Source organism: Protomyctophum bolini, assembly GCF_963924005.1.
Source record: "Protomyctophum bolini genome assembly, chromosome: 1".
Lineage (NCBI taxonomy): Eukaryota > Metazoa > Chordata > Actinopteri > Myctophiformes > Myctophidae > Protomyctophum > Protomyctophum bolini.
Window position 1 is genome coordinate 46963303 of NC_137862.1, and position 22003 is coordinate 46985305.

The 22003-nt window shown below is 42.2% G+C and overlaps 3 protein-coding genes across 7 annotated transcripts; 1 reads left to right on the plus strand and 2 right to left on the minus strand.

The window, feature by feature from the left end:
* Positions 1 to 444: 444 nt before the first annotated feature.
* Positions 445 to 13463, minus strand: mns1 (meiosis-specific nuclear structural 1). The gene is made up of 10 exons (XM_080760115.1): positions 13339 to 13463; positions 12089 to 12301; positions 6274 to 6401; positions 6030 to 6132; positions 4439 to 4668; positions 3534 to 3750; positions 2558 to 2665; positions 1930 to 2187; positions 946 to 1071; positions 445 to 732 (listed from the first exon to the last, which is right to left on the minus strand). Exons 1-10 carry the CDS (start codon positions 13339 to 13341, stop codon positions 622 to 624), a joined length of 1497 nt encoding a protein of 498 aa, XP_080616241.1. The 5' UTR covers positions 13342 to 13463; the 3' UTR covers positions 445 to 621.
* Positions 7434 to 8768, plus strand: LOC308314622 (protein TFG-like; the record flags this gene model as incomplete). The annotated part of the gene is made up of 2 exons (XM_080762254.1): positions 7434 to 8294; positions 8487 to 8768. The coding sequence occupies 2 exons, from the start codon at positions 7434 to 7436 to the stop codon at positions 8766 to 8768; spliced, it is 1143 nt and encodes a 380-aa protein (XP_080618380.1).
* Positions 13464 to 14628: 1165 nt separating the features above from the next.
* Positions 14629 to 20208, minus strand: LOC308333294 (ADP-ribosylation factor-like protein 6). Of its 5 annotated transcripts, none has more exons than XM_080789600.1 (8): positions 20052 to 20208; positions 18729 to 18889; positions 18158 to 18219; positions 17549 to 17617; positions 17357 to 17451; positions 16703 to 16832; positions 16467 to 16522; positions 14629 to 15327 (listed from the first exon to the last, which is right to left on the minus strand). In XM_080789600.1, exons 2-8 carry the CDS (start codon positions 18867 to 18869, stop codon positions 15302 to 15304), a joined length of 579 nt encoding a protein of 192 aa, XP_080645726.1. In that variant the 5' UTR covers positions 18870 to 18889; positions 20052 to 20208; the 3' UTR covers positions 14629 to 15301. The 5 variants fall into 5 exon arrangements, with proteins under 5 accessions (XP_080645726.1, XP_080645724.1, XP_080645725.1 ...); XM_080789598.1 differs by having other exon boundaries at positions 18729 to 18893; XM_080789599.1 differs by having other exon boundaries at positions 20048 to 20208.
* Between the last annotated feature and the right edge of the window lie 1795 nt (positions 20209 to 22003).

Here is a 22003-nt window from a genome sequence, read left to right on the forward strand (position 1 = left end):
AGGCAACTTTGACGATGGAGAGGGCCACTATCTTTCCACACTCATTCTAGAGGGCCACAATCACATTGCATATTATAGCTTAACCCTAACGTCGTAGCAAAAAATTGCCGATTTACAAGCTCAAAATGTGTCGCAGTGCAACGCGCGGACCGCATTAAGTGATTACACTAGTATATAGCATTCATTTATTCAAAAAAATTGATTTCAGCCCAACAGCAACGTAAAACAGTTCCCGTAGTGACAGGTGATTTTGATTTATGTGTTTTCAGGCTAGAAAAGGGTAATCCTGTCAACACATTGTTCCATTAATTAAACCACCAGAACACAAGCAAAACTATTTATTAAGTTGAACTTCTTATTCAAGTAATTTAGTTTAATAATTTAATTTAGATAAATAATAAAAGAGGTTTCATTCAATTCAAAATATATCCTTTATTGTCCTAATAAAACAAAATCAAAAACTATTATTTTACAAAATATTAATGAGCTGACCATTTTGTAGTGAAATACTCCTTTGGAGCTGAAATGTCGAGCTCCCTAAGCTAAGAGTGCCCTCTAGTGGTGTAGTGTGAAAACCGCTTAGGCCTACTCCTGGTCTAACCTGACTCCGCAATCTGGGAGTCAGGTTAGGTCTTCCCAGCCTTCTTCGGAGAAGATATCAGCCTGACGTTTCTGAAAGTTGCTTCTGAAGTCTTCATCAAAGTGTTGAAGGTCATCTTCACGGAACAAGCCCTTCAAATAGAGAATGCTTATGCTAATTAGTATGAAGAAAGTAGGGCCCAATGGCGTGATAATAGTTGAACCCATTCAGGACGGGAACGTATGAGAACGTTTGAGAACCACTGACATAGAAACATAGGTTTTTCAGAAAACGGTCAGGATTTAGAAGATATTTGTAGAACCTGGTCTCAGGTCTTAATATTTTAATAATCCATGGCCTCCTACCTTAGGAAAATATCCCAGTAGTTTAGTAGCATGATGTTTAAGGAGGCGTTGTCTCTCTTCTTCGATGATCTGCCTGCGTATAGCCTCTCTCTCCTCTTCCAGTGCTTGTTCCTTAGCCTCGTGTTCCTTTAATTAAGAGAGAAATATCATTAGTTCAAATGGACTTGAACTCGAACAATGTTACCTCTAGTGAAGCACCGACAGAAAATGTAGTGCAAACCGACTTGCACTACATTATGGGTATTTGGGTATACAAAGCGCTTCATTAGAGATATATGCCGCCACCCAGCCCACCCTGTTGAATCTTTTAAATCCACTCTGTTCTACTTGCGAGCATTATAATCCAACCAATATGTTGCTTTGTACACTAGGGGTGCAACCGTTATTCAAACCAATCAATTTATCAATTATTATTAAAAATAAATAAATCAAATTTAATCAAATAGATTGGGGGACACACACTGTTAAGCCCAAACCACACCAAAGGGTCGGGTTGGGACAAAACGGGACCACACCAATGGAACTCATTGAGTCTTTGATTAGACATTGGTCTGTTATAGAGTGGAGCGGTCATTATCCAGAAAAAACACGAAGATTAATTTGCCGATTGACCAATCAGAAACAAGCATTCAACCAAGCCGTGTAATAATCATATCATACTATATCATCATATCATACTATAATTCAGTCAATGTCTGTCTGTCTGAATGTCTGTCAGAAACATCTCCTCACCGCCTGGACCAATCGCTCCCACTTTTCACACAGGCATTGACCATAATAATATGGAGGTCAAATTATAAATGAATAATGAATTTATTAGTGAATTAGAAATGCGGAAACGCACCCAGGGACCAGTACCCCCTGCGGCCACAGGGGGGGGGGCAATATCTCACAACGGGTAAGGGCTAGTAGTTAATTACAGAAGCATGTGTACCCTGCAGTCAGGTTGGTGCTGTTGGAGAATGTTAATAGAAGCATGTGTACCCTGTCAGCTTGGTGCTGTCTGCGTCTGTCCTCTAGTAACTGCTCCACAGCTCGCTTGTGCTCCAGCTGCTTCATGCGTCTCTTCTGGGCGTTCATCTGCTCGATGCGATCGTCCTCCGCAAACTTCTCCATCATCATTCGACGGAAGGCCTCTTCCTCCTCCTTTTCGGCCTGCTTCCTCATCTCCTTGAAGGCCGTCTGCTCCCTGCACGTCTGCTGGAGCATCAGCCTCAGTCGGATCTGTTTCTCCATCTCTTCCTGGTAAACATGATCGAAACTGATGTCACAAACTGTACATGATTTCTCTTTTTCTTATTTTAAACTTTTTTGAGACATGGTCATTGGTTCAAAAATATGTGTATTTTTTATACATGCTGTTACCGATGTGTATGTTTAGAAAACGAATACAAAACTTTAAAAAAAACTGTCAGTGGTAGTACGTCAACCCCCATAAGAGAAGTAAGAATTATGGAAATTATTCTAATGTAGTTGTAATTTAGCCCCAAGCTGTTCAATATGCCTATTAAAATGCATATAATAATATAGAACCCAGAGACACCCGTAACGACTTTAAACAGTAATGTGTGGAGTGTCAATTAACATAATATGATGAAAACAATTTGCTCACAATCTCTTTCTGTCTGACGGCCTCTTCTCTCTCCTCCAGGTAAAGCTCCTCGCGGACGCGGTCCATCTCTTCACGTTGCTGTTGTTCCATCTCCATCCTCTCAGTGAGCTGTGAGGACCGACAGGCGACAACACACAGCTCAACACTTTACAGTGGAACAACCAACCACCACCTGAGTACACCTGCTCGCACAACGGAAATATAGCCCATCTGCAAGCAACACGTTGCGGCAGTGAGCTTGTAGATCGGCTATTTTGTATGTTGGTCTTGGGCAATATATGGACATACTAGTGTGTATACTGATGACAACTGGGAGCTCCATATTTGGGAATAAAAGGGACAAAGGCAGACTGATACAGAAATCTCCATATGGCCATAAAAAGGAAACGTACAGACGGACAGGTACAACTGGTACACTCACAATGGGTATATATGGAGCATTCATTCCCAGCTCGTGTCATTCCCTGAGTAGGCCGACGGCCACCGGTCTAGTTCAACAAACTGGGTGCTATTAAGTTTGTATGCTATTATAATAGGTTTTCTTTACGGTTATCACTTGGCAAAACTCACTCACATACAGTAATAGAGGGTATGCACAATTGCACATGCTTAAAGTGAATGGCATATCGAGTGGCAAAGCAACATGCAAAGTGAGTTTAACATTGTTTAACGCAATCAGATAGCCTTTTAGGCCTTTTCTGTTTGGATGCATGGGTTGTCAAGGCTAGAAAGTCGTTTTTTGCCACTCAGTAGGCATTCCTGCGCAACTTCCGGGTTTGATGATGATGTCACACGCACACCCTCTATGGTCATCTAATGGTAACAATAAAACGAATTTAAAGGCATTTTCTTTTTTCATTAGCATGAATTTCAAACTATTTAAGACTTTTTCAGCAGTTGTGGACACCGTGAAAAAAACCTTTCCAACAATAAACACTAGGATGATGTGTTTGCGAGACCCATGATGTGTTCTTACCATTTTATGCAAATGTTCTTTGGCCTGCTCTCGCTCTCTGACTTTGGCCATCCTGTCCTCCTCCATCTGCTGCTGTCGGCTGGCAAACTTCAGGATGCGTCTGTTCTCGGCCTCGATCTTCTGCTGCTCCATGCGTCTCCACTCGGCCTGCTCCTTCTTGAACTCCTCGATGTACTGCTGAGTGGCAAGCACCTTCTCCAGCTTCAGCTGTTTCTCCCTGCAGAGGCAGTAAAGGCCCCATGAATGGTACATTTTATGCCAGGTTGAAGTGCCAGGTTATAGTATTGGACTGCACAGTCCCCATTTATGCTACTAGATTAATTGATTATTTCATTATCTGTCTGTTTTTTTTCATGGTATATTAACTGTGAACCCCTGCATAATTCTTTATAACAATAATAACACATTATGAATCATTTTATAATTACTTCATAATACACGATGCAAGATAGGTCTTAACTGCTGGACACAATTGGAAGGAATCATCACATTTTAATTCATTATAATAATAATAATAATCTTATAATATGTTATAATCACTGTTATAATGAATTATAGAGTGATTATAAGTCATTAGATGGTCATTGTGTGCTTTAAGTAAAGTGGAAATAAAAACCATTAAAACGAGAACATAAAAACATTTCTGCCTCTACCTCCAGGAATGTCATTACTTTACTATTTACTGTAACTATGATCCTTGCAAAAGCATTATAATACTTGACCTCATAAGTCATACAATGCTGTATAAAGTGTTATTGAAGCTAACAAAATGTGACACAAGCGACAAAAACATAAATATAGAGCAGTGGTTTTCAACCAGTGGTTTGGGTACCACCAGTGGTCCTTGGGGTGGCGTGACTCAAACGGCCCAAACCACTGATATAGAGAAAGAGAGGGAGACTAACATCCGGTCTTCCTCGTAGATCTTCCTGACGATCTCGTCCACCAGGAGCTTGTCTTTGAGGAACTCCTCGTACGCCTCGTGTCTCCTGCGCTCCTTCTCCAGCAGCTGCTGCTCCAGCTCCTTCTGGTGGCGAAGCATCTCCTCGTAGCATCTCTGCTCCTGCTTCTGCTCCTCTGCGGCCGCGCGCTCCTGTTCGCTCCTCATCCTGCGAGTGACGTCTGCCTCCTCGCGCTAAAGTCACACAACATGTCACAATACATTGACAATGGCTGGGTTTCCCAAACGCATATGGTGTAGGACCTGTAGTGCCGCTCATGCTCAGATGCCCTCATAGGCCGCACACAGAAGCCTGTGAACATAGACATTTCGTGCATAGATGTGCCACACAATGGGGTATGGTAGGCCTCAAGCCTCAGGTCTACCATTCTGAAATGTAATTTAATAATATTTGGACTGCTGGACAGCTGACAGTAGGCTCTCTTTACTCTTAAAAAATAAAAATATCTTATATATATGGGAGAAGTGGTACCCATACTCAGAAGAAAAACCCAAAGCCACAACAGCTACGTCGCTACTGCAACGCCCACAACACCATCTTACACACCAGACTCACGCACACTCACTTCTCACACACACTCACACGGGCAGTGACGTCACACACTTACCCTTCGCAGTCTCTTCGCAGTGTGTGTAAGCGATCTCCTCATTACACGGCCCACGCCAACCCCAACCCAGACCACCAGCCAAATAGACTTTTCATTGCCACTAACACTGGCTCCCTTCCACACTCACGCCGGCAATGCATTTGTTTAATACACACATTAAAGTATTAAAGTACCCACACCCCCCAGGCAACAGTCTACGCTGTTGCCCAAACACGTCCAGAAACAAGGACTTTAACCACGCTACTTACATACACGTCCGCCTCCTCGCGCTAACATGGATTAACGTAAAATAAATTGTCACGACTGAAAACAACCAGGTCATAATGTGTGAGTCGTGAAACAGGAGTGAGAAGGAGCATGCCCCTCCTTAACACAATTTGTAAAGTTAGTAATGTTGTTCCTGCTGTTCTATATACAGCCAACCAGGTGAAGAAATCACAGATAGATTATATGGAAGATGCTTCCGCTAGTTTGGCCACTTCAAAAGATGCTGAACCTTAAAATAATAACCGCAGATCGCATTGACAACTTGTAGATAGGCCAATTTAGCTGCGGAACATTCCATAGAATACATGCAGGCTTCTATGGAATCCAAATGATTGAAATCAGTCGTGGTGACTGAGAACTTTAAACTTAAAATGTCACAACCTGTCACAACACATGACACTAATGTAATGTAATAATAATATTTATCTGGATGATTTGGACAACATCAAAAACTATTTGTGAACAAATACCACATTATTGATATTGTCACAATAATATACATTTTTCAAAATTTGCTAAAATATCTAAATTAAGCAATCTGCGAGTTGGTAGACTGCCGTTAGATTGCCATTTGCAATCTGGCATATTTTTACCCTGCTTTTGGCCTGAACTGGATATAATAGCCAAGAACTAAAATACACATGATATATTTTATCTTACCATCGTCTCAAACCTCATTGCCTCCTTCTCAGCAACCTGTGCAGCTCTTTCCTTGTTCACATATGCAGTCTTGAGCTTTAACTCCAACTCTCGAAGTTCAACACTAAACATAATAAAATAAAAACAAACTAATTATTTAATTAATAAATACTGTTCATAATCATACAGTACAGAACAGAATGATTACATGGAACAAATTGCACACTCCAAAATATGTTTTCTATTTACCTCTACACATACATACCTGTTCTCTTTAACATATTGCCTCATTTTCTCATCTCGTTGTGTCTCATGGCTGATCCGGGCCAACTCTTTGGCCATTCGCTCCTCTTGTTCAAGTTGCTTGTCCTTGTTTATTCTCTCCTCCTCTGCCTGGAAAGTAGTTTTGAAATTGATTTATATTTTATATATATAGCCCGACCCGACCAGATGCTTTAGGGCCGGGCCGGGCCTAAAATGTATGCTAATTAGTCGGGCCGGACCTCGAGTCGGACCAGTTAGGGCCGGGCCTTACATTTCAGGCCCATTGAGAACTCTAATAGGGCCAGGTAATATGGGGGCAGGGTGTTGAAACTTGAAACACTGCTCAGACCAACGGAGTGTTTTTTTTCTGTTCTGTCTTTCTTACGGTTGTAAGAATAAGTTACATTTAAAATGACAGTTAAAATGTGTTGTCCAGCAGATGGACAAAAACAATGGTAAAATACATAGTATAGTAAATAATGGTGCAAAGGAATTATTTAAATGTGTCTCTAAAGTGAACAATGCAATCATTCACAATGTACTGCTTGTGCAAAATGGTAAAAAAATATATACATTATTTTTAATAGGACAACAATAATGCATGTTTTTGTGTTTGAAATCTTCCAAATTAATCTGATCCAAAAATCACACTTGTGTGAAGTGAGGGGCTCATGATGATCATTCAACCTTTTTCAAATCAAGGTCCATTATTTATTCGGCATGATTTGGCCTGAAAGTTTGTACAGAACAAGTGTTGTGATGCTGAGTGCCAGTCTTTGGTATGACCTTGGCTGGGGATATTACAGTCAGTGTAGATTGTGGTCCCAGAGATAAAACATTGTACCAAATAAGGGCCTGCAGTGGCCCAATTAATGCATATCAAACTGGGGGTCCTTCAAATAAAAAGGTTGAGAAGTTCGAACCACACGATATTCGATTTTCGGTTGGCGCACTGGATGAACTGCAAGGGTGCCTGCGCAAATCAGCATCTTTAGGTATGCACGGACATTATGTCAGATCAGAGCTCGCCAGACTATATAAGTGTTATATTCCCTTATATATCTCTACTTTATCCCAGGTACAGACAGCCAAAGAGTGAGAAACTTGGTCGTTTCTGTACATAATATCAAGATTGCGGTATTTTAAAAACGGATTGGGAAGATGAAGGCCGTAGACGACAGCGCCACTGTGAACGACCAGCAGCAGCTGGACCCGAGTGGGAAGCTGGTCATCAAAGCCCAGCTGGGCGACGACATCAGACGCCTCTCCATCCACAACGAGGAGATCACCTACGACGAGCTGGTGCTCATGATGCAGCGCATCTTCCGCGGCAAGCTGCACAGCAATGACGAGGTCACCATCAAGTACAGGGACGAGGACGACGACCTGGTCACCATATTCGACAGCTCGGACCTGTCCTTCGCCACCCAGTCCGGTCGAGTCCTCAAGCTCACTCTGTTCGTGAACGGTCAGCCGCGGCCCCTGGAGTCCGGTCAGGTGAGATACCTGCGAGGGGAGCTCATCCAGCTGAGGAACAAGGTCAACAGCCTCCTGGACAGTTTGGAACCGCCCGCCGAGCCTGGTTTGGCCGCCGCGGCCACAGACGGCGAGCCGGCGGAGGAGACCGAGGGGAGGATCATGGCGGCCGAAGCCATGATGAAGCAGGCCCAGATCAGCTTCGACCCTTTGAATAAGCAGGGTGAAGAAGCCAACGCCAACGTCATGTCGGCCTTCGGATTGAGCGAGCAGCACCAAACGTCAGCTCCCGCCGGCGGTGGCGCAGTCGAGGAACAGCACACAGGAACCCCGGACAGTAAAGCCTCTTCCACGGCATCTGCAGCCCCACCGGCTCAGGCCCAGACGCCATATGCAGGAGGAGTACACCAGGGACCCTCAGCATCCATGGAAGGGGTGTACCAGCAATTCCAGGTTCCAGGCACCCATGCGTACCATTACCAGGTTGTACCAGCACTATCCACCACCTTACAGTCCGTACAGCATCTACAGCCCCAGCAACAGTCCGTACAGCAACAACAGCAACAGCTGCAGCAGCAGCAGCAGCAGCAACAGCAGCAGCAGCAGCAACAGCAGCAGCAACAACAACAGCAGCAGCAGCAGCAGCTGCAGCAGCAGCAGCTGCAGCAGCTCCCAACTGCGAGACACAATGTACATGATTATACAAATCAGGTACGATTCCCGATATCGCATTTGCAGGCACCACCACCTGCCCTTGCTCAGGCTCCAGCTCCAGGCTTCCAGGGTGGCCAGCAGCAGCCAGCGCCACCCCAGGGAGCTCAGGAGCAGCAGTATCAGAACTACACCCCCACAGTCGTTTACAGCATGCCCCCCAATGCCACCAACTCCACCCAGACCCACCCAGGGTACACCCCTCCTCCAGGCGGCAATGCCAACCCCCCATCACCAGGGGCCACTAACCCCTATGCCCGTCGAAGTTACGGCCAGGGATACACTCAGCCAGGCCCTGGATACCGCTAAAACCAACAAAATACATAATCACATCGGCCATTATCTGACCTTTTCTTTTTGAGGGGCGCTAGCCCCTCCTATACAGCTTTTGTCCACACACGTCTCACACGGGTAGTGATTTTTTTTATGGCATCAATATAAAGTTTCACCACTTTCAATCTGCCATCCCTATTTTGGACATGCCATTATAGGTGAAGATCTTCAGAAGTGTTCAAACTTTCAAAACAAAGATCTACATGGACACATTGAAGTACTTGAACTAGAAGTGCCCCTCGGGGCACAGGTCTCCACCAGGAGAGGACCAATATGAAAGTGTTGCACATAAATGGGCCTCCTGGTGGCAAGGCAAAGGCAGAATTGAAAAATGCAGGCCAGATGTTTTTCCTTGGGCTGTAGGGAGTGTCCACACGTTTTATGCAGATCAGTGCATGTAAAGACGTGACTTGGCCTGTTATAGCGCCACCATGAGGCCGATTTGAAAAATGTCAAAATGTCTTCAGCCTAGTGGGAATATGTATGCGCAGTTTCACTGTAGTTATAGGTAAAAACAGGAATGGGCCTGTTATAGCGCCACCGTGAGGCTGATTTGGAGAAAAATAAGTGGCCTAGTGGAAATCTGCTCATAATTTCACGGAAATTGCACACTGTGTTTGTGATTTGTCTCATTTTGTTCGAAACGGACCAATCATGCGAGCTTTGGAAGCCAATCTTAGATGGAATATGGGAAATGGTGCACATCCGTGTTGATCACATGACTATGGAGATAGTAGTGTATACCGAATTGCGTGATGTATGGATAAAATATGTACGAGTAATCTACAGAAATGTGTTTGGCCAAAATTGGCCTCATGGTGGCGCTATAACAGGCCGTTGTGGAATATTTGGGGCAGAGGTTCGTCTTAGGTGTCGAGTGTGTGTGTGCAGTTTGGCATGGATGGGGCAGCGGTGTCGGAGATTAGCTGGTAACGGACGGACGGACGGCCTGGTGGAGACAATAACTAGTTCTGTAGTTACTTTTTTTTCCTTCTTCCGATAATTGCTGATCTACTAGATCAGTGGTTTTCAACCCTTTTCATTTCAAGTTCCATTAGTTATTCGGCATTTGAGCCACGGACCACCATTTGATGACATTTAGCCTCTCAGATCCAAAATTATTAAAAGAATATTGTGTTGTCGTTGATCAAAATAACAATCTATACAGGCTACATTGTCTAATAGTGTAGACGTCTTGAAAAACTAAGTAATGCAGATGTTTAGCAATAATTTAACGGGTCCATTTGGTTTTGTTTTATGCTCTCAAGAGTTAATGATCTAATAAGGATCCATTGCCAACTCTCCATCATTTACCTGGTACCACTCACCCTGGGCAAGACCTACGCTGAAAAGACTATCAGTGGAAGTTGCGGGATTTTAGCGGAAGTATTGCCCAAGGAAATGACGTTGATGCTTTACAAATCAGTTTACATTCTCCGCGAATGAAACAAGTGTTGTGATTGGTCTGGAAAATATCGTATCCGGGGGAAATTCTCTGCCTTACGTTGTGACCAGGCTTTTCTTTTAGCAGATAAGTAAGCCTGGGACCGAGGCTAGGTACCACTGTACTAGATTGATGCCAACTGATGCAGGGGCAGTTTGTTGTTTTGTTTGTCCTGTAAAAACATGTATTCACTAACAAACGATGTGCCTAGCGAACATGTTGGGGAATATGTTCGGCCAGTGTGTGTAGCTGTGATCTGTGCTCTGGTGATTCTGTTGGACATTGCAAACGCGATCGGAGCAACGCCACGGAAACCACTGAACAATGGGTGGCCCATGACTCCTGTGTGTACCCGCGAAGACCTGCAGAAATTCCACCTCAAGTCATGATAGTGGGATTTCATCTGATTTTATTAAAACAAAAAAAAACATTTTGTCCCTCTGCTGATACTAAACTAGACGGGAGAAACAATCTTGACACAGGATGACTCCCTCAAGTTGGTCTGCTGCTGTAGACTAGGACAGCATCAGAGAGAGAAAGAGGGAGAGACCAACTTCTCTGGCACTAAATGATTCTTAAAAGAGGTGACGGCAGTGACAAGCCCATTCAAATTAACTTAGTAAAATGGTAAATGGTGCATTTATATAGCGCCTTTATCCAAGGCGCTTTACATAGATTGTGCATTACATTCACACACACATTCATACACCAATGGTGGCGGAAACCATGCAAGGCACCAACCAGCACATCAGGAGCATTTAGGGGTTCAGTGTCTTGCTCAAGGACACTTCAACACTAACTCTAGGGGAGCCCAGGTTCCAACTGGCAATCTTGCGGTTACTATCCCTGTAAGTCAGAGGCAGGAACCGCAGGATGTCTACAAATGGGTATGTCTGTGAGTGGGATTCTCTGTTCTGTTTTTCAACACTAACTTGATACTTAATTTTGGTATAATAATCGTTTGGTAAGTCCATCTTTTTCTAAGTCGTATCACAACTGTGTCCCAGCCTTACTCATCTGCGAAGAGAAAAGCCTGGTCACAACCTAAGGCAGAGTGTATCGGCGGAAGTGTCGGCCCGGAACATCCGTCAGATGTATTTCCCCCGGATACCGTATATTCCGAACAATCACAAAATAATTTTAAAGCATCAACGTAATTTTCTTGAGCGGTACTTCCGCCAAAATTCAGCTGTATACTTCTGCCGATACACACTACAGACAACACAGTGTAGGTCTTGCCCAACGTGCAACTGCCGAGACTAAACATATTGATTTGCATTATGTGGGAAACAAAAACAATGTGGCGCTAACGGGACACAATTGTTATTTTCAACGCCTGGCTTTGTGTGTGCCGCCGTGACATCATGTGCGTGGCTAAGTCTATGGACTTTTTGTATAATAATTTCTTCCGTACAGACTTGGCTGAGTTATACAATGACTATCGTGCTTTCCTCCACGGTGGAAAACCTGGTGATGCAGGTGGTCAAGTCATTGTGTGTCCAGTGCTGTACTATTTGGCTCCACTTTTTTGTGCACGCTCCCGGAAGGCGAAGGACGTGTCTGCAAAATATTTGTTATCTTATATTAAAATGCCATGTGAGTAGACGGCTGGACGGTAGACGTCAAATGTCCAGATTTGATTGGATGCTAACAAACAGTGGGCCTCACAAACGGAACAGATAGCAGATCTACAAGCCTATAAAGTTATGACAAATCTTGACAATAGGGAGGCCAAGTAGGGAGGCCAAGTTGAAACAGCCATGTATCCTGCCAAAAACAACAATCTAATATGATGACTAACATCCCTCCCTTATTCAATTACACATAGTCATAACCAAACAAGTTTAAATACCTTGACGAGAGCGTCCTCCAGGTGGCGTTCGTAGAGCTCATCTTGAACCTTGCGTAGATGTCTCCTCTTCTCGAACCTCTCCTCGATCATCAGCCCGGCTTGGACCTTCCTGTCTTCAGCCACGTGCCTCTGCTGGTCCTGCCTCTCTTGCTGACGGTGTTGCTCAGACACCATCCTCTGTCTGTAGCTGGATGTCACGTAGTTCCTGGACGCCTGCGAGAACAGAAGACAACAGAGTGAATGCCTCATTTGAATTTCATCAGCTAGAGTGCTAGACCGATGCAAGATTTTTGGATTCAATGCTGATTCCGATGTTGGAAAGTCCTAGAAGACCAACGCGTACCGTTGTTTAGTGATTATAAGTCTTGTATTATGTCTATTATGTCTTTGTACTCGCAGAGCAGCCAGTCTGCCCTGTCTGTCTCTTTAAGAGTACAGCTGTTAGTGACATACTAGTGATCTACTTTCACCAGCAAAAAAATAAAAAATAAAATCACATCCGTGTGAAGTGAGGGGCGATCTTAATCTTATCATGTACATCATCATACATCATCTCATTCCGGGCCAATCAGATTTGCGTCCTCACCTTTGTCTTCAATGTTTGTGTTTACACAAATACTAAAAATGGTCCATTCATTGTCAATAGCATTTAATGTTTGTGTTAGGACAAAGTTTGTGTTAGCAAATATAAGCTACACAAAAAGCTGGACATAGGAGCGACTATCGCCCCTCAAAAATTCAGCCATGAGTTCAATGTAAATATGTTATAATAATGTAGGCTAATATAATGGATTTGAGGTTCCATCGCCCCTCAGAAATAATACCTAGGCCTACTTAAGTACAGTTACAGTACTTGAGTACATGAGTACATGAGTTACTTTACACCACTGAAACGCTAATGTGGTTTCTGCCTCGGGTTTGAGTAACGCGTCTCACACACACACACACACACACACACACACACACACACACACACACACACACACACACACACACACACACACACACCAACTAATGTGGCAATAAAGTTGACATTTTTGATCGGCTATTATTTTCGTGTGACGGAATATAAAAACATGTAGTAGGCTAAGATTGCGTCGCTTGCAGAAAACAGATTTCGTGTGTTGTTCTACAGATCTAGTCTAGATCAGCTAGGCCTGCCCTAGTACGTAGCCTACAGTAAAACCTTTCGTTAGAGTTTGCGAATCAATTATTAAAACCTAACTTTTACGTTAATAGCGCATGCTTACCATGCTTGCTGCAGAATTGGTCACACAGCTACAGGTGGATCGTTGTCTATAAATTAATGGGTATTATGAAGTTGTAATATTCAAACAAACTGTTGCTCTCATTCAAAATTTTGCTTGGCTTCCGCCTCCTTTGTTGTGATTCTTGTTGTCATGGACCCCGGTCACCGGTGCGTCCGTGACGCAGCTTAAAGGGCCACTTCACCCCTTTTGCAACCAATTCTTATTTGAATGATGTTTGGGAGACATGAAACACTTTCCTGTTTTTAATTTATTTTTAATGTTTTTTTGTGGCTTTCGGCTTTATTTTATATGTTTTTATAGAGGGACAGACAGTAGGCTGACAGGAAATGGGGAGAGATGGGGGAGTGACATGCGGGATCGGGAGTCGAACCCGCGGCACACTGCCAAGCTGGATTACCAGCCAAGGTGCCTGGCCTGGACCGCTGAGCCACGGCCCAGGCATTTCCTGGGGGTTTTTTTGTGGGTAATTTGAGTTTTTAGATATTTTAGTATTTCAAAGTGTGATGGTATGGACATTGGTCTCACTGCTGGGTTACTACAATGACCACAATGCTATGCTGCACTCACGACTTATCCCGGAGAGGGCTGTCTTTGTCTTACTGAGACAACGAGACAACATGTAGTCCAGGAGTGAGACCAGTGTCCATGTCATTATGGACAGTGGACACTTTGAAATACTAGAATATCTAGAAGCGCAAAAAAAACCAGGAAAGTGTTTATTGTCTCCCAAACAAAATTTAAATTAGATCTGGTTGCAAAAGGGGTGAAGTGGCCCTTTAAGAAGCTCAACATTCTCAACAAGGATACCTGTATGTTTTGTTTTTCTTCAGCACAATATTTTGTCGTGCGGGACTATCTGAATCTGACTAAAACGAATGACACAGGACATTACACAGTGCTATGGCTACCTAGATCAGGGGTGGCAACTTTGAATATGGAGGGCCACTATATTTCCAGTTTTCCACTCACTCCAGCGGGCCACATTGCATATTAGCCTATAATGTCGTAGCAAAAGATAGCTGATCTACAAGCTAAAAACGCGTCGCACTACGACGCATATATAATTTAGGCCTACTTAATGTTCATAACATTAAGATCCATTAAGATTAAAAGTGAACACAATATAAACCATGTTGTCAAAGTACTAATAAGCAGCTGTTGTTGGCAGCTCATATATTGTTGGAGTGAAAGAGAGAGAAAAAGAGCGAGAGAGGAGGGAGAGAGATTTTCTTCAGAGTGAGATGACCATCACATGATTAACACCATAAGTCATTTTCTACAACTTTTATTTGTTTTACAAGTAATACATATGCACTCGAATAAATATATTATATACATCCTATCTAAAAAATAGAGTTAATCTAAATAAGGGCTACCTGGTGTCTGAACTGTTGACTATTTACTGGCCTGGGAATGCCTCTAGAAACATACAGTACTACTGTATATACTGACAATAACAATAGTCTGGTTGCCCTGTGGCCAACAACCACACTAATGATATAATTACACTTTACTTGTGGTACAAGACACACAATTGTGGTAACTATTCTTTAGATGTAAGGACTGTGTGCTTATTAAAGATGGAAGATGAGTGCCTCTGGTTTTAAAGTAGTGGGCCGTACATTGGTACATTGTCTGGCAGACTGATGCTTGTCATGACCATATGGAAGTTAAAACTGGCAATGTATTGTATTATTACCAATAATTACACATTAGAACCAAAGGATAGGAAGGGGCAAAATTGGCCCAGATTTTGCACTACTGTTTAAGTGACCTTGAGCAAGGCACTTGATACCGATGGTGTATACTCTGCAGTTGCCACTGAATTGCCGTCACCGCCCTGTACAGGTTTTATCCCATTTGTTTGTATAAGTTCTGGCCAAAAAAGATAATGTATTTGTACACCCAAGTCTCTTTCCAAATGCTGGTTCTCTCTAGGTCTTCATGTTCTCATCGTTCTGATTTGATCTGGGAAAACACAGGCATAAAGCACCACATCATTAAAACATGCTGCCAACAAACAACAACAGTGTTGTTACTGAAATGGTCTACCTGAAAGCTCTTAAAAGGCGTATTTCACTAACACTTCTGAGGGCATTTTAACATCTAGTCAAAATCCTAGGACATGTTTTTATCTTGTATTTTTGAGAGGCGCTCGACAATAACGTTGAGTTGAAATAGGAATATGTTTTTAAACAAAAGAAGCAACACAAATATGGTATTAGTTTGAGTAGGAATACAGACGATCAGTCAGGGGAAGAGAAGGGGGTGGGGGTGCTAACTGGGATTACTGATTTGTCAGTGTAATAAAAAAAAAAAGGTACTGTATAACAATCTACAGGATTAGGTGGTTGGGTAGAAATCTGGGGATGTATCTAATGTTCTACAGCTACTGTAAATTGCGGGGGACTAATAAAGGACAGCACAAAACAACGACCAATACTCACAGTGAAATTTGCTCTATGAAAGGATTCAAATGAGATCAAATCAAAACAAATTCATAGAAAAGAAAAGGTGTTCTGTCCATGATGTGGGTCAGGCTGCTCTTGATTAAATGTTATGCTATAATGGAAATTAACAGGGACTTCATGGTCAGAAAAACAAAAAAGCAGGAAGAAGGTAATATCAGAAAGGTAATGTACAGTACTTTTATATCTAATAAATGCAAGCTGCCAAAAACATCAAATTAAGCTGGTGATGAATCTTATGTAACTAATCTACAGAAGATCCATTATAGACATTTTGGTCATAAGTAATTTATCATTTATTAGATACGGTAGATAGACATAAGGTTAACTGTATTATGATACTTGGCAAAATGAATAATACGTTGTGGTGTTGAATGTGAATTTGGTCCTAATTTTGTCACATGACAAGTTTATGAAGAAGCTATCCAAAACATTGTCACGAAAGTAAACAGCAAATCCTACATTTGTCAAATTATATTCATAATTAATTATAGGCAGGACACTTTTTTATGTGATGCGTTGTGAGCTTGTACATCGTCTTATTTTTAAAGATTTTTGAATAGGGCTTAAGTGGTCTTTAATCTTTAAATTGTAATCTAATCTAATCATGATTGATTCTCATGTTCATTTTCAGCCTACCTTGAAGCCAGTCGACCCCCTCCTGTAAACCTTCTCCCTTGAGAGCATCACTGGCACTGAAACATAACACATAATCACATTAAAATAAGACACCGGTTCTCAATGTGGTTTCCGGGGACCCCCAGGGGGCGTGTAGGAGCGATAGGCCCCAAATGACTAGTCAACCGAAAAAGTGTGTGTGTGTGTGTGTGTGTGTGTGTGTGTGTGTGTGTGTGTGTGTGTGTGTGTGTGTGTACCAGATGTGCCATGGCTTGTCCTTGATGTTCTCCAGGCAAAGCAACTGTGACACCTTGACTGAAGACAGCGCTTCTCTCACATCCATCTTGTTGGCAAAAAACAGGATGGGAATTCTCCTGTGTTTAATGTCTGTAGCCAGAGCAAGAAGGACAATACGTTAGTGAAACTTTGTGTTTATAATGAGTAACATCTGTGCAACCGTGATGGAAAAGAAAGCCAAATCACATCATACCAAATAATCCTTAAAACAAAAAATGCCTAGGTAGACTAAGGACGTCACAAACTAACTTCCAGACTTGCGAGGAGGCACTGTCTGATCCGCACCAAACTTGGCATAAAACTATTCAGGGGTCTGTCATGACTCATGAGAATAGTCATAACAGGGGCCAGGTGTGGGATTAGATGCTCTACTAATCTGCACCAAATTTGAGACAGACCCCTGAGCCCTGTTCAGGGGTCTTCCAAAAATCTTCTAAAAATGTCTAAAACTGCAGATTTACAAGCTCACAATTCTTTGAGATGCTATGGGCTTGTGTATCAGTTATTCACTTTTTTTTGTTGCATTTTCTGAAAAGGAATTAAGAGGTAAAATTGGGATTGATACAATGAGTCATACAAGTACAGCACCAGGATAACGAATAGCACACATTTACCTGGATGACCTAGTAATGTGTCCAGCTCTTCTTTGGCGACTACCATCCTCAGTTTGTCTCCACTATCAATAACAAAAATGATGGCTTGACCCTCCCTGAGGAAGACAAGGAAGTCAGACAGGCCTTGGTGAAACTGTACCCCAGTCAGAGAACGCTGCATGGCAATAATAATGGTGTGATTTGCACACTCACTTGTAGTAGTGCTCCCAGAGGTTTCTGTATCTGCCTTGGCCAGACATGTCGAACACTGTGAAGGAAAGACTGAAGAGAAGAGTGGAGAATACAGCACAACAGAAGACACTTAACTGCAGTACAGAGTAGTAATGCCTAAATTATACTGTTTGTGTCGCTGTTAGCTTTTTAACAGACTTGTGGTGGAAAGTTGTGCTGGATGATTGCTCAAATGTGAATGTCGATTTTACTCCACAGGAATTGAGATCACAATTCTCATTTTTATGATTATCATTTTCTTCCAGGAAAGAAATTATTGTCTTTAGTCTGTAGTTGCTGAACATTACTCTGTTCAAAATGTGGCACCTGGAGCCAACTACTGTGGCTTTAAACAGACAACATCAAAGTGCTTCACTCTCTTAATGTCTCTCTCTTGTAGCAAAAACACAAGTAACTGTGGACAGCCAACTATAGTGCTGCCTGATTCTTGCTCAAATTTAGAAAATATATCTCATAGACCTGTGTCTGCATCTAGATCGCAACCTTTTTCAATTAATTATGCAGCACTAGTGGAAAGTAACTATTAGCCATTTTTGAAATCATGTTCCGCTGTTTTGTTGAATACGGTACCTTGATGTCTTGAACTTCTCTATGCTGAAGCCAATGGTTGGGACGATGTCTTGTGTCTGGGCCTGTGAGAAACAACAACAAACAAATATTGACTTAACCACTGAAAATGTGGTGGAATATATTAGTAAAATGTATTGTAAAATGTGTAACTCTGTATGAACTTTTGAAAAGTTGGCATACAGCAATATTTGAAGGTGCAATATGTGTCCCAAATAAGAATCCATGGTATGATGGGGAAATAATTGGGGTCAAAGTTTTTATATGTGATACCTTCACAGAACACCGGTTTAAAACCCCTGACTTAGGGCCGATTCATACTCCTGTTTCGGCGCTGTAGTGCCGAAATGATTTCGGCTCGTCAGAAAATGTCAGTAGCACCGAAGAGCCGACTTTAGGACGGTACCCGCCCCCCCGAACCTCAAATGACGTCAAATTGTAGGCTCTACAGCGCCGAACCGACTTTTATTCGGCTCTAAAATAGGAGTATGAATCGACCCATAAGCATTATAGTACAAAGCATTACTGTTACTTGTACAGAGGACACTACAGATATAAATCATGGCACACGTACATTGGACGGTTTGAGCCTGTTGATGATGGTGGTTTTGCCACTGTTGTCCAGGCCCAGACAAAGCACATTGACTTCTTTCTTCTTCAACCCCAGCCATCCTGCTAGCTTGTCAAACAGCCCCATTGGCAAGCCTGCTACCATCAGCTGCCTCGCTCTCCTGTCTTACTGTCAAAGAAAAAAACATCACCATCACACAAATTCAACATTTTTGGACACCATTCTCCCAAAGCTAGATGGTCAATGGTTCATGACTATAGTACATGCTCTCATCAGTGTCAGAGAAAATAAATAAATATTAGTATGCATAAACAAATCCTTGAGTATGTATATAAACCATTTAGACATGTAAATCCCTTGACTCCTTCAAAACCGCTTTCAATGGGCACGGCTACAATTCGAAACTGCATGTAAAGTCTGAGTCCCCCCACCCCCTTTACCCCGGGCCCTAACTGTATATATTTTTTTCTCCCTTTTTACCTCCTTATATGATGATTTCCTGATTTTTTTTAAATATATCTCAAAATGTTGAGTTGTGCTTTCGTTTGAAATGTACCCATTCTGCATAATGTTAATAAATACTTCAATTAATCAACACATTTGTTTGTTTGATAGGCCCAGCAATCATATAGGCCTTTTCAAACTGTGTGTTATCTCAAATGAAACTGCACTGAGCAAAGTGTAGCCTATAATAAATAATTGTACCTAGTCACAAAGCTGGTATAGAACCAATGTAAGTGTTATTCACGTTTACACATCTAGTTAAAACTCAACACAATGTACTGTCTTGTTGAGTGCAGCTTCAAATGCATACTGTTAAAACTACTGCCGTGTCGTGCTATGAAAGGAAACGACACATTCGTCATCATTGCGCGTCAGTGTCCTCGTTTTACAGCATATTATCAGTTATCACAACAAATGTTTACTCTCAGAGAATAAATGTCCACAGCATTAACGTTAACGTTAACGTTAGCTGCCATTAAAATTATGCTTTTATTATGTGCGACCGTGTGGGTTCTTTAAGGGTTTTAATCCCTTGCTATGCTAGTAACTACCTAGGACTAATAACACTAGCTAATGCTGTTAACCTCGTTAACCTTACGCCTACGTTAACGTTTACAACCAAGGCTAACATGAACTGTAGCCACAAAACGCTAGTCAGATGAGGTGACACAGAATAGCAGACAAAATGACTAGAATATTGCATTGGCTAATTAATTTGATAACAAACCAGGCCAGCATTTTGCCAATAGCCACTAATATCACTATGTAACGCTAGCTTCCCTTTTCTATCGCTCCAAAACATGAGATACTGTCCTCACCTACTGCAAATTCTTCAGATCACACTTCCGCAATGCATTCAGTTGTCTGCTATTGTGTCAAATTAACATTTACGTTTCCCAAAGGTGTCCAGTGTTTCATTCATGTCTCTTGTAGTAGTCCTGGCTTGAGCCTGTAAAGTATTTACACCTTGTTGCTTGGAAACGAGGGTGCGCTCAATTTGCTTGACCCAACTGCCATCTATTGGTCTTATATGGTATTGTATTTTTGAAGGGCCTATAATATAACGGTTTAATTTTTGTTTTTTGTTCAATGTTTGTTTTAAAAACGCCATTGACAATGAAGGGAAAATATACGTCATCTTGTCCCTAACACAAACATTAAATGCCATTAACAATAAAGAGAATGTAATGTTTGTTTTGTCACCGTTTGTTTTACATCACCTAATCCAGTGGTTCCCAAACTTTTTCATGTCAAGGACCCCCACATTTACACTAATTAGCCCGCGGACCCCCGTTTGAAAATATATGCCAGGGACCCCCCATAAGAGAAAATCTTTATGGCTCTAGCAGTGATTTTCAACCCGTTTAATTTCAAGGACCCCAAGTTTGACATGCATTAGTCTACGGACCCCCATTTAATAGCATTTCTATCTCTGGGACCCCCAATTTATATTGTAAAATCAATGCTAAATTAGAAGGCAAGAATATTGAATGAAATGCACCTTTACCAACTTACCAAGACATAACAGACAGAACAGGGCATACTCCACTATTATATCATGTACATTTCTATAAAAATCACACTTGTGTGAAGTGAGGTGCGCTCTTATCATCATACATCACATTCCGTGCTCAGCCAATCAAATCATCACAAAAGTAATTCCCGCCAATCACTTTTGGCGTCTTCACTTTTCTGCCCTCACTTTTATCTTCAATGTGAACTTCACTCAGCAAAATAAAATCATCGCTATGGGGTGATCAGCCAATCACAAGCCAACACAAACCGGAAAGCTGGTTAACTAAAACATGGTTGTATTTACAATACAATGCAGTCAGCTTGAATGTCCATTAGCAAACTATGGGCAATCTTTTTCAATTCTTATAAATACAGTGATGGAGTTTGGTTGTCGATGACCATCATTTGTGTGGCCTGCTCACACACGTCAGATTAAGCACAGCACTGATATTCAATTTACTGCATTGCATATCAGACTCTGAGATGAAGGCAGATACAGTACTTTATATATCTCATGGACCTGAACTCAGTAAACCGAGTTTGGTATTTAGCAGAATGTGGTCTCTGCTACACTTACCTACACAGTAAAATCCTCAAATCAACACTTTCCTTTCAGTGTAAATGAGACACCGACAACTCGAATAACATCCCACTTGCTGCTTAAACTTGACGTGTCGATGCAACCGATATGCTCATTTATGGGACTAATATGGATGAGATTTCTGTACATGCGCATAAAAGGACTGACAGATACATAAATGGGCACAAAAGGGACACAGACCAGACGGGTACTCTGACAAAGCCCCAACACTATGACACAGACCTATGCCGGATCGGCATTGCGACACATACACGCACGCACGCAGGTTCAACAGAACAAAGACAAATAAGAGTTAAAGCAATGCAGATCTCAAAGCAAAACAGAGCTTAATCTGCCTAAGTCTATAGAGACCGAAGGAAAAAATAGAATAAGAAACAAGTGAATAAAGAGGTCTATAAGTCCCAATCATTTACTTCCCCTCAAATTGGCCATCGAAAAAGGTAGTTTAACAAAGGACATCAGGGTCGCAAGCATACGCAACTTAACGTTTACGACAGATCACTGTAACTTTACCATTCATTTCAATATAAGCGATGTGTTGGGTGCTCACAGTATGTCGCTTGCAACACCCTACTTTGGGTCTGGGCCAGGTTTGGGCCCTCTGGTCTGATGCAAGCCCCCTGAACCGGGAGGGATTTCTCAAGTGCTGATCCACTGG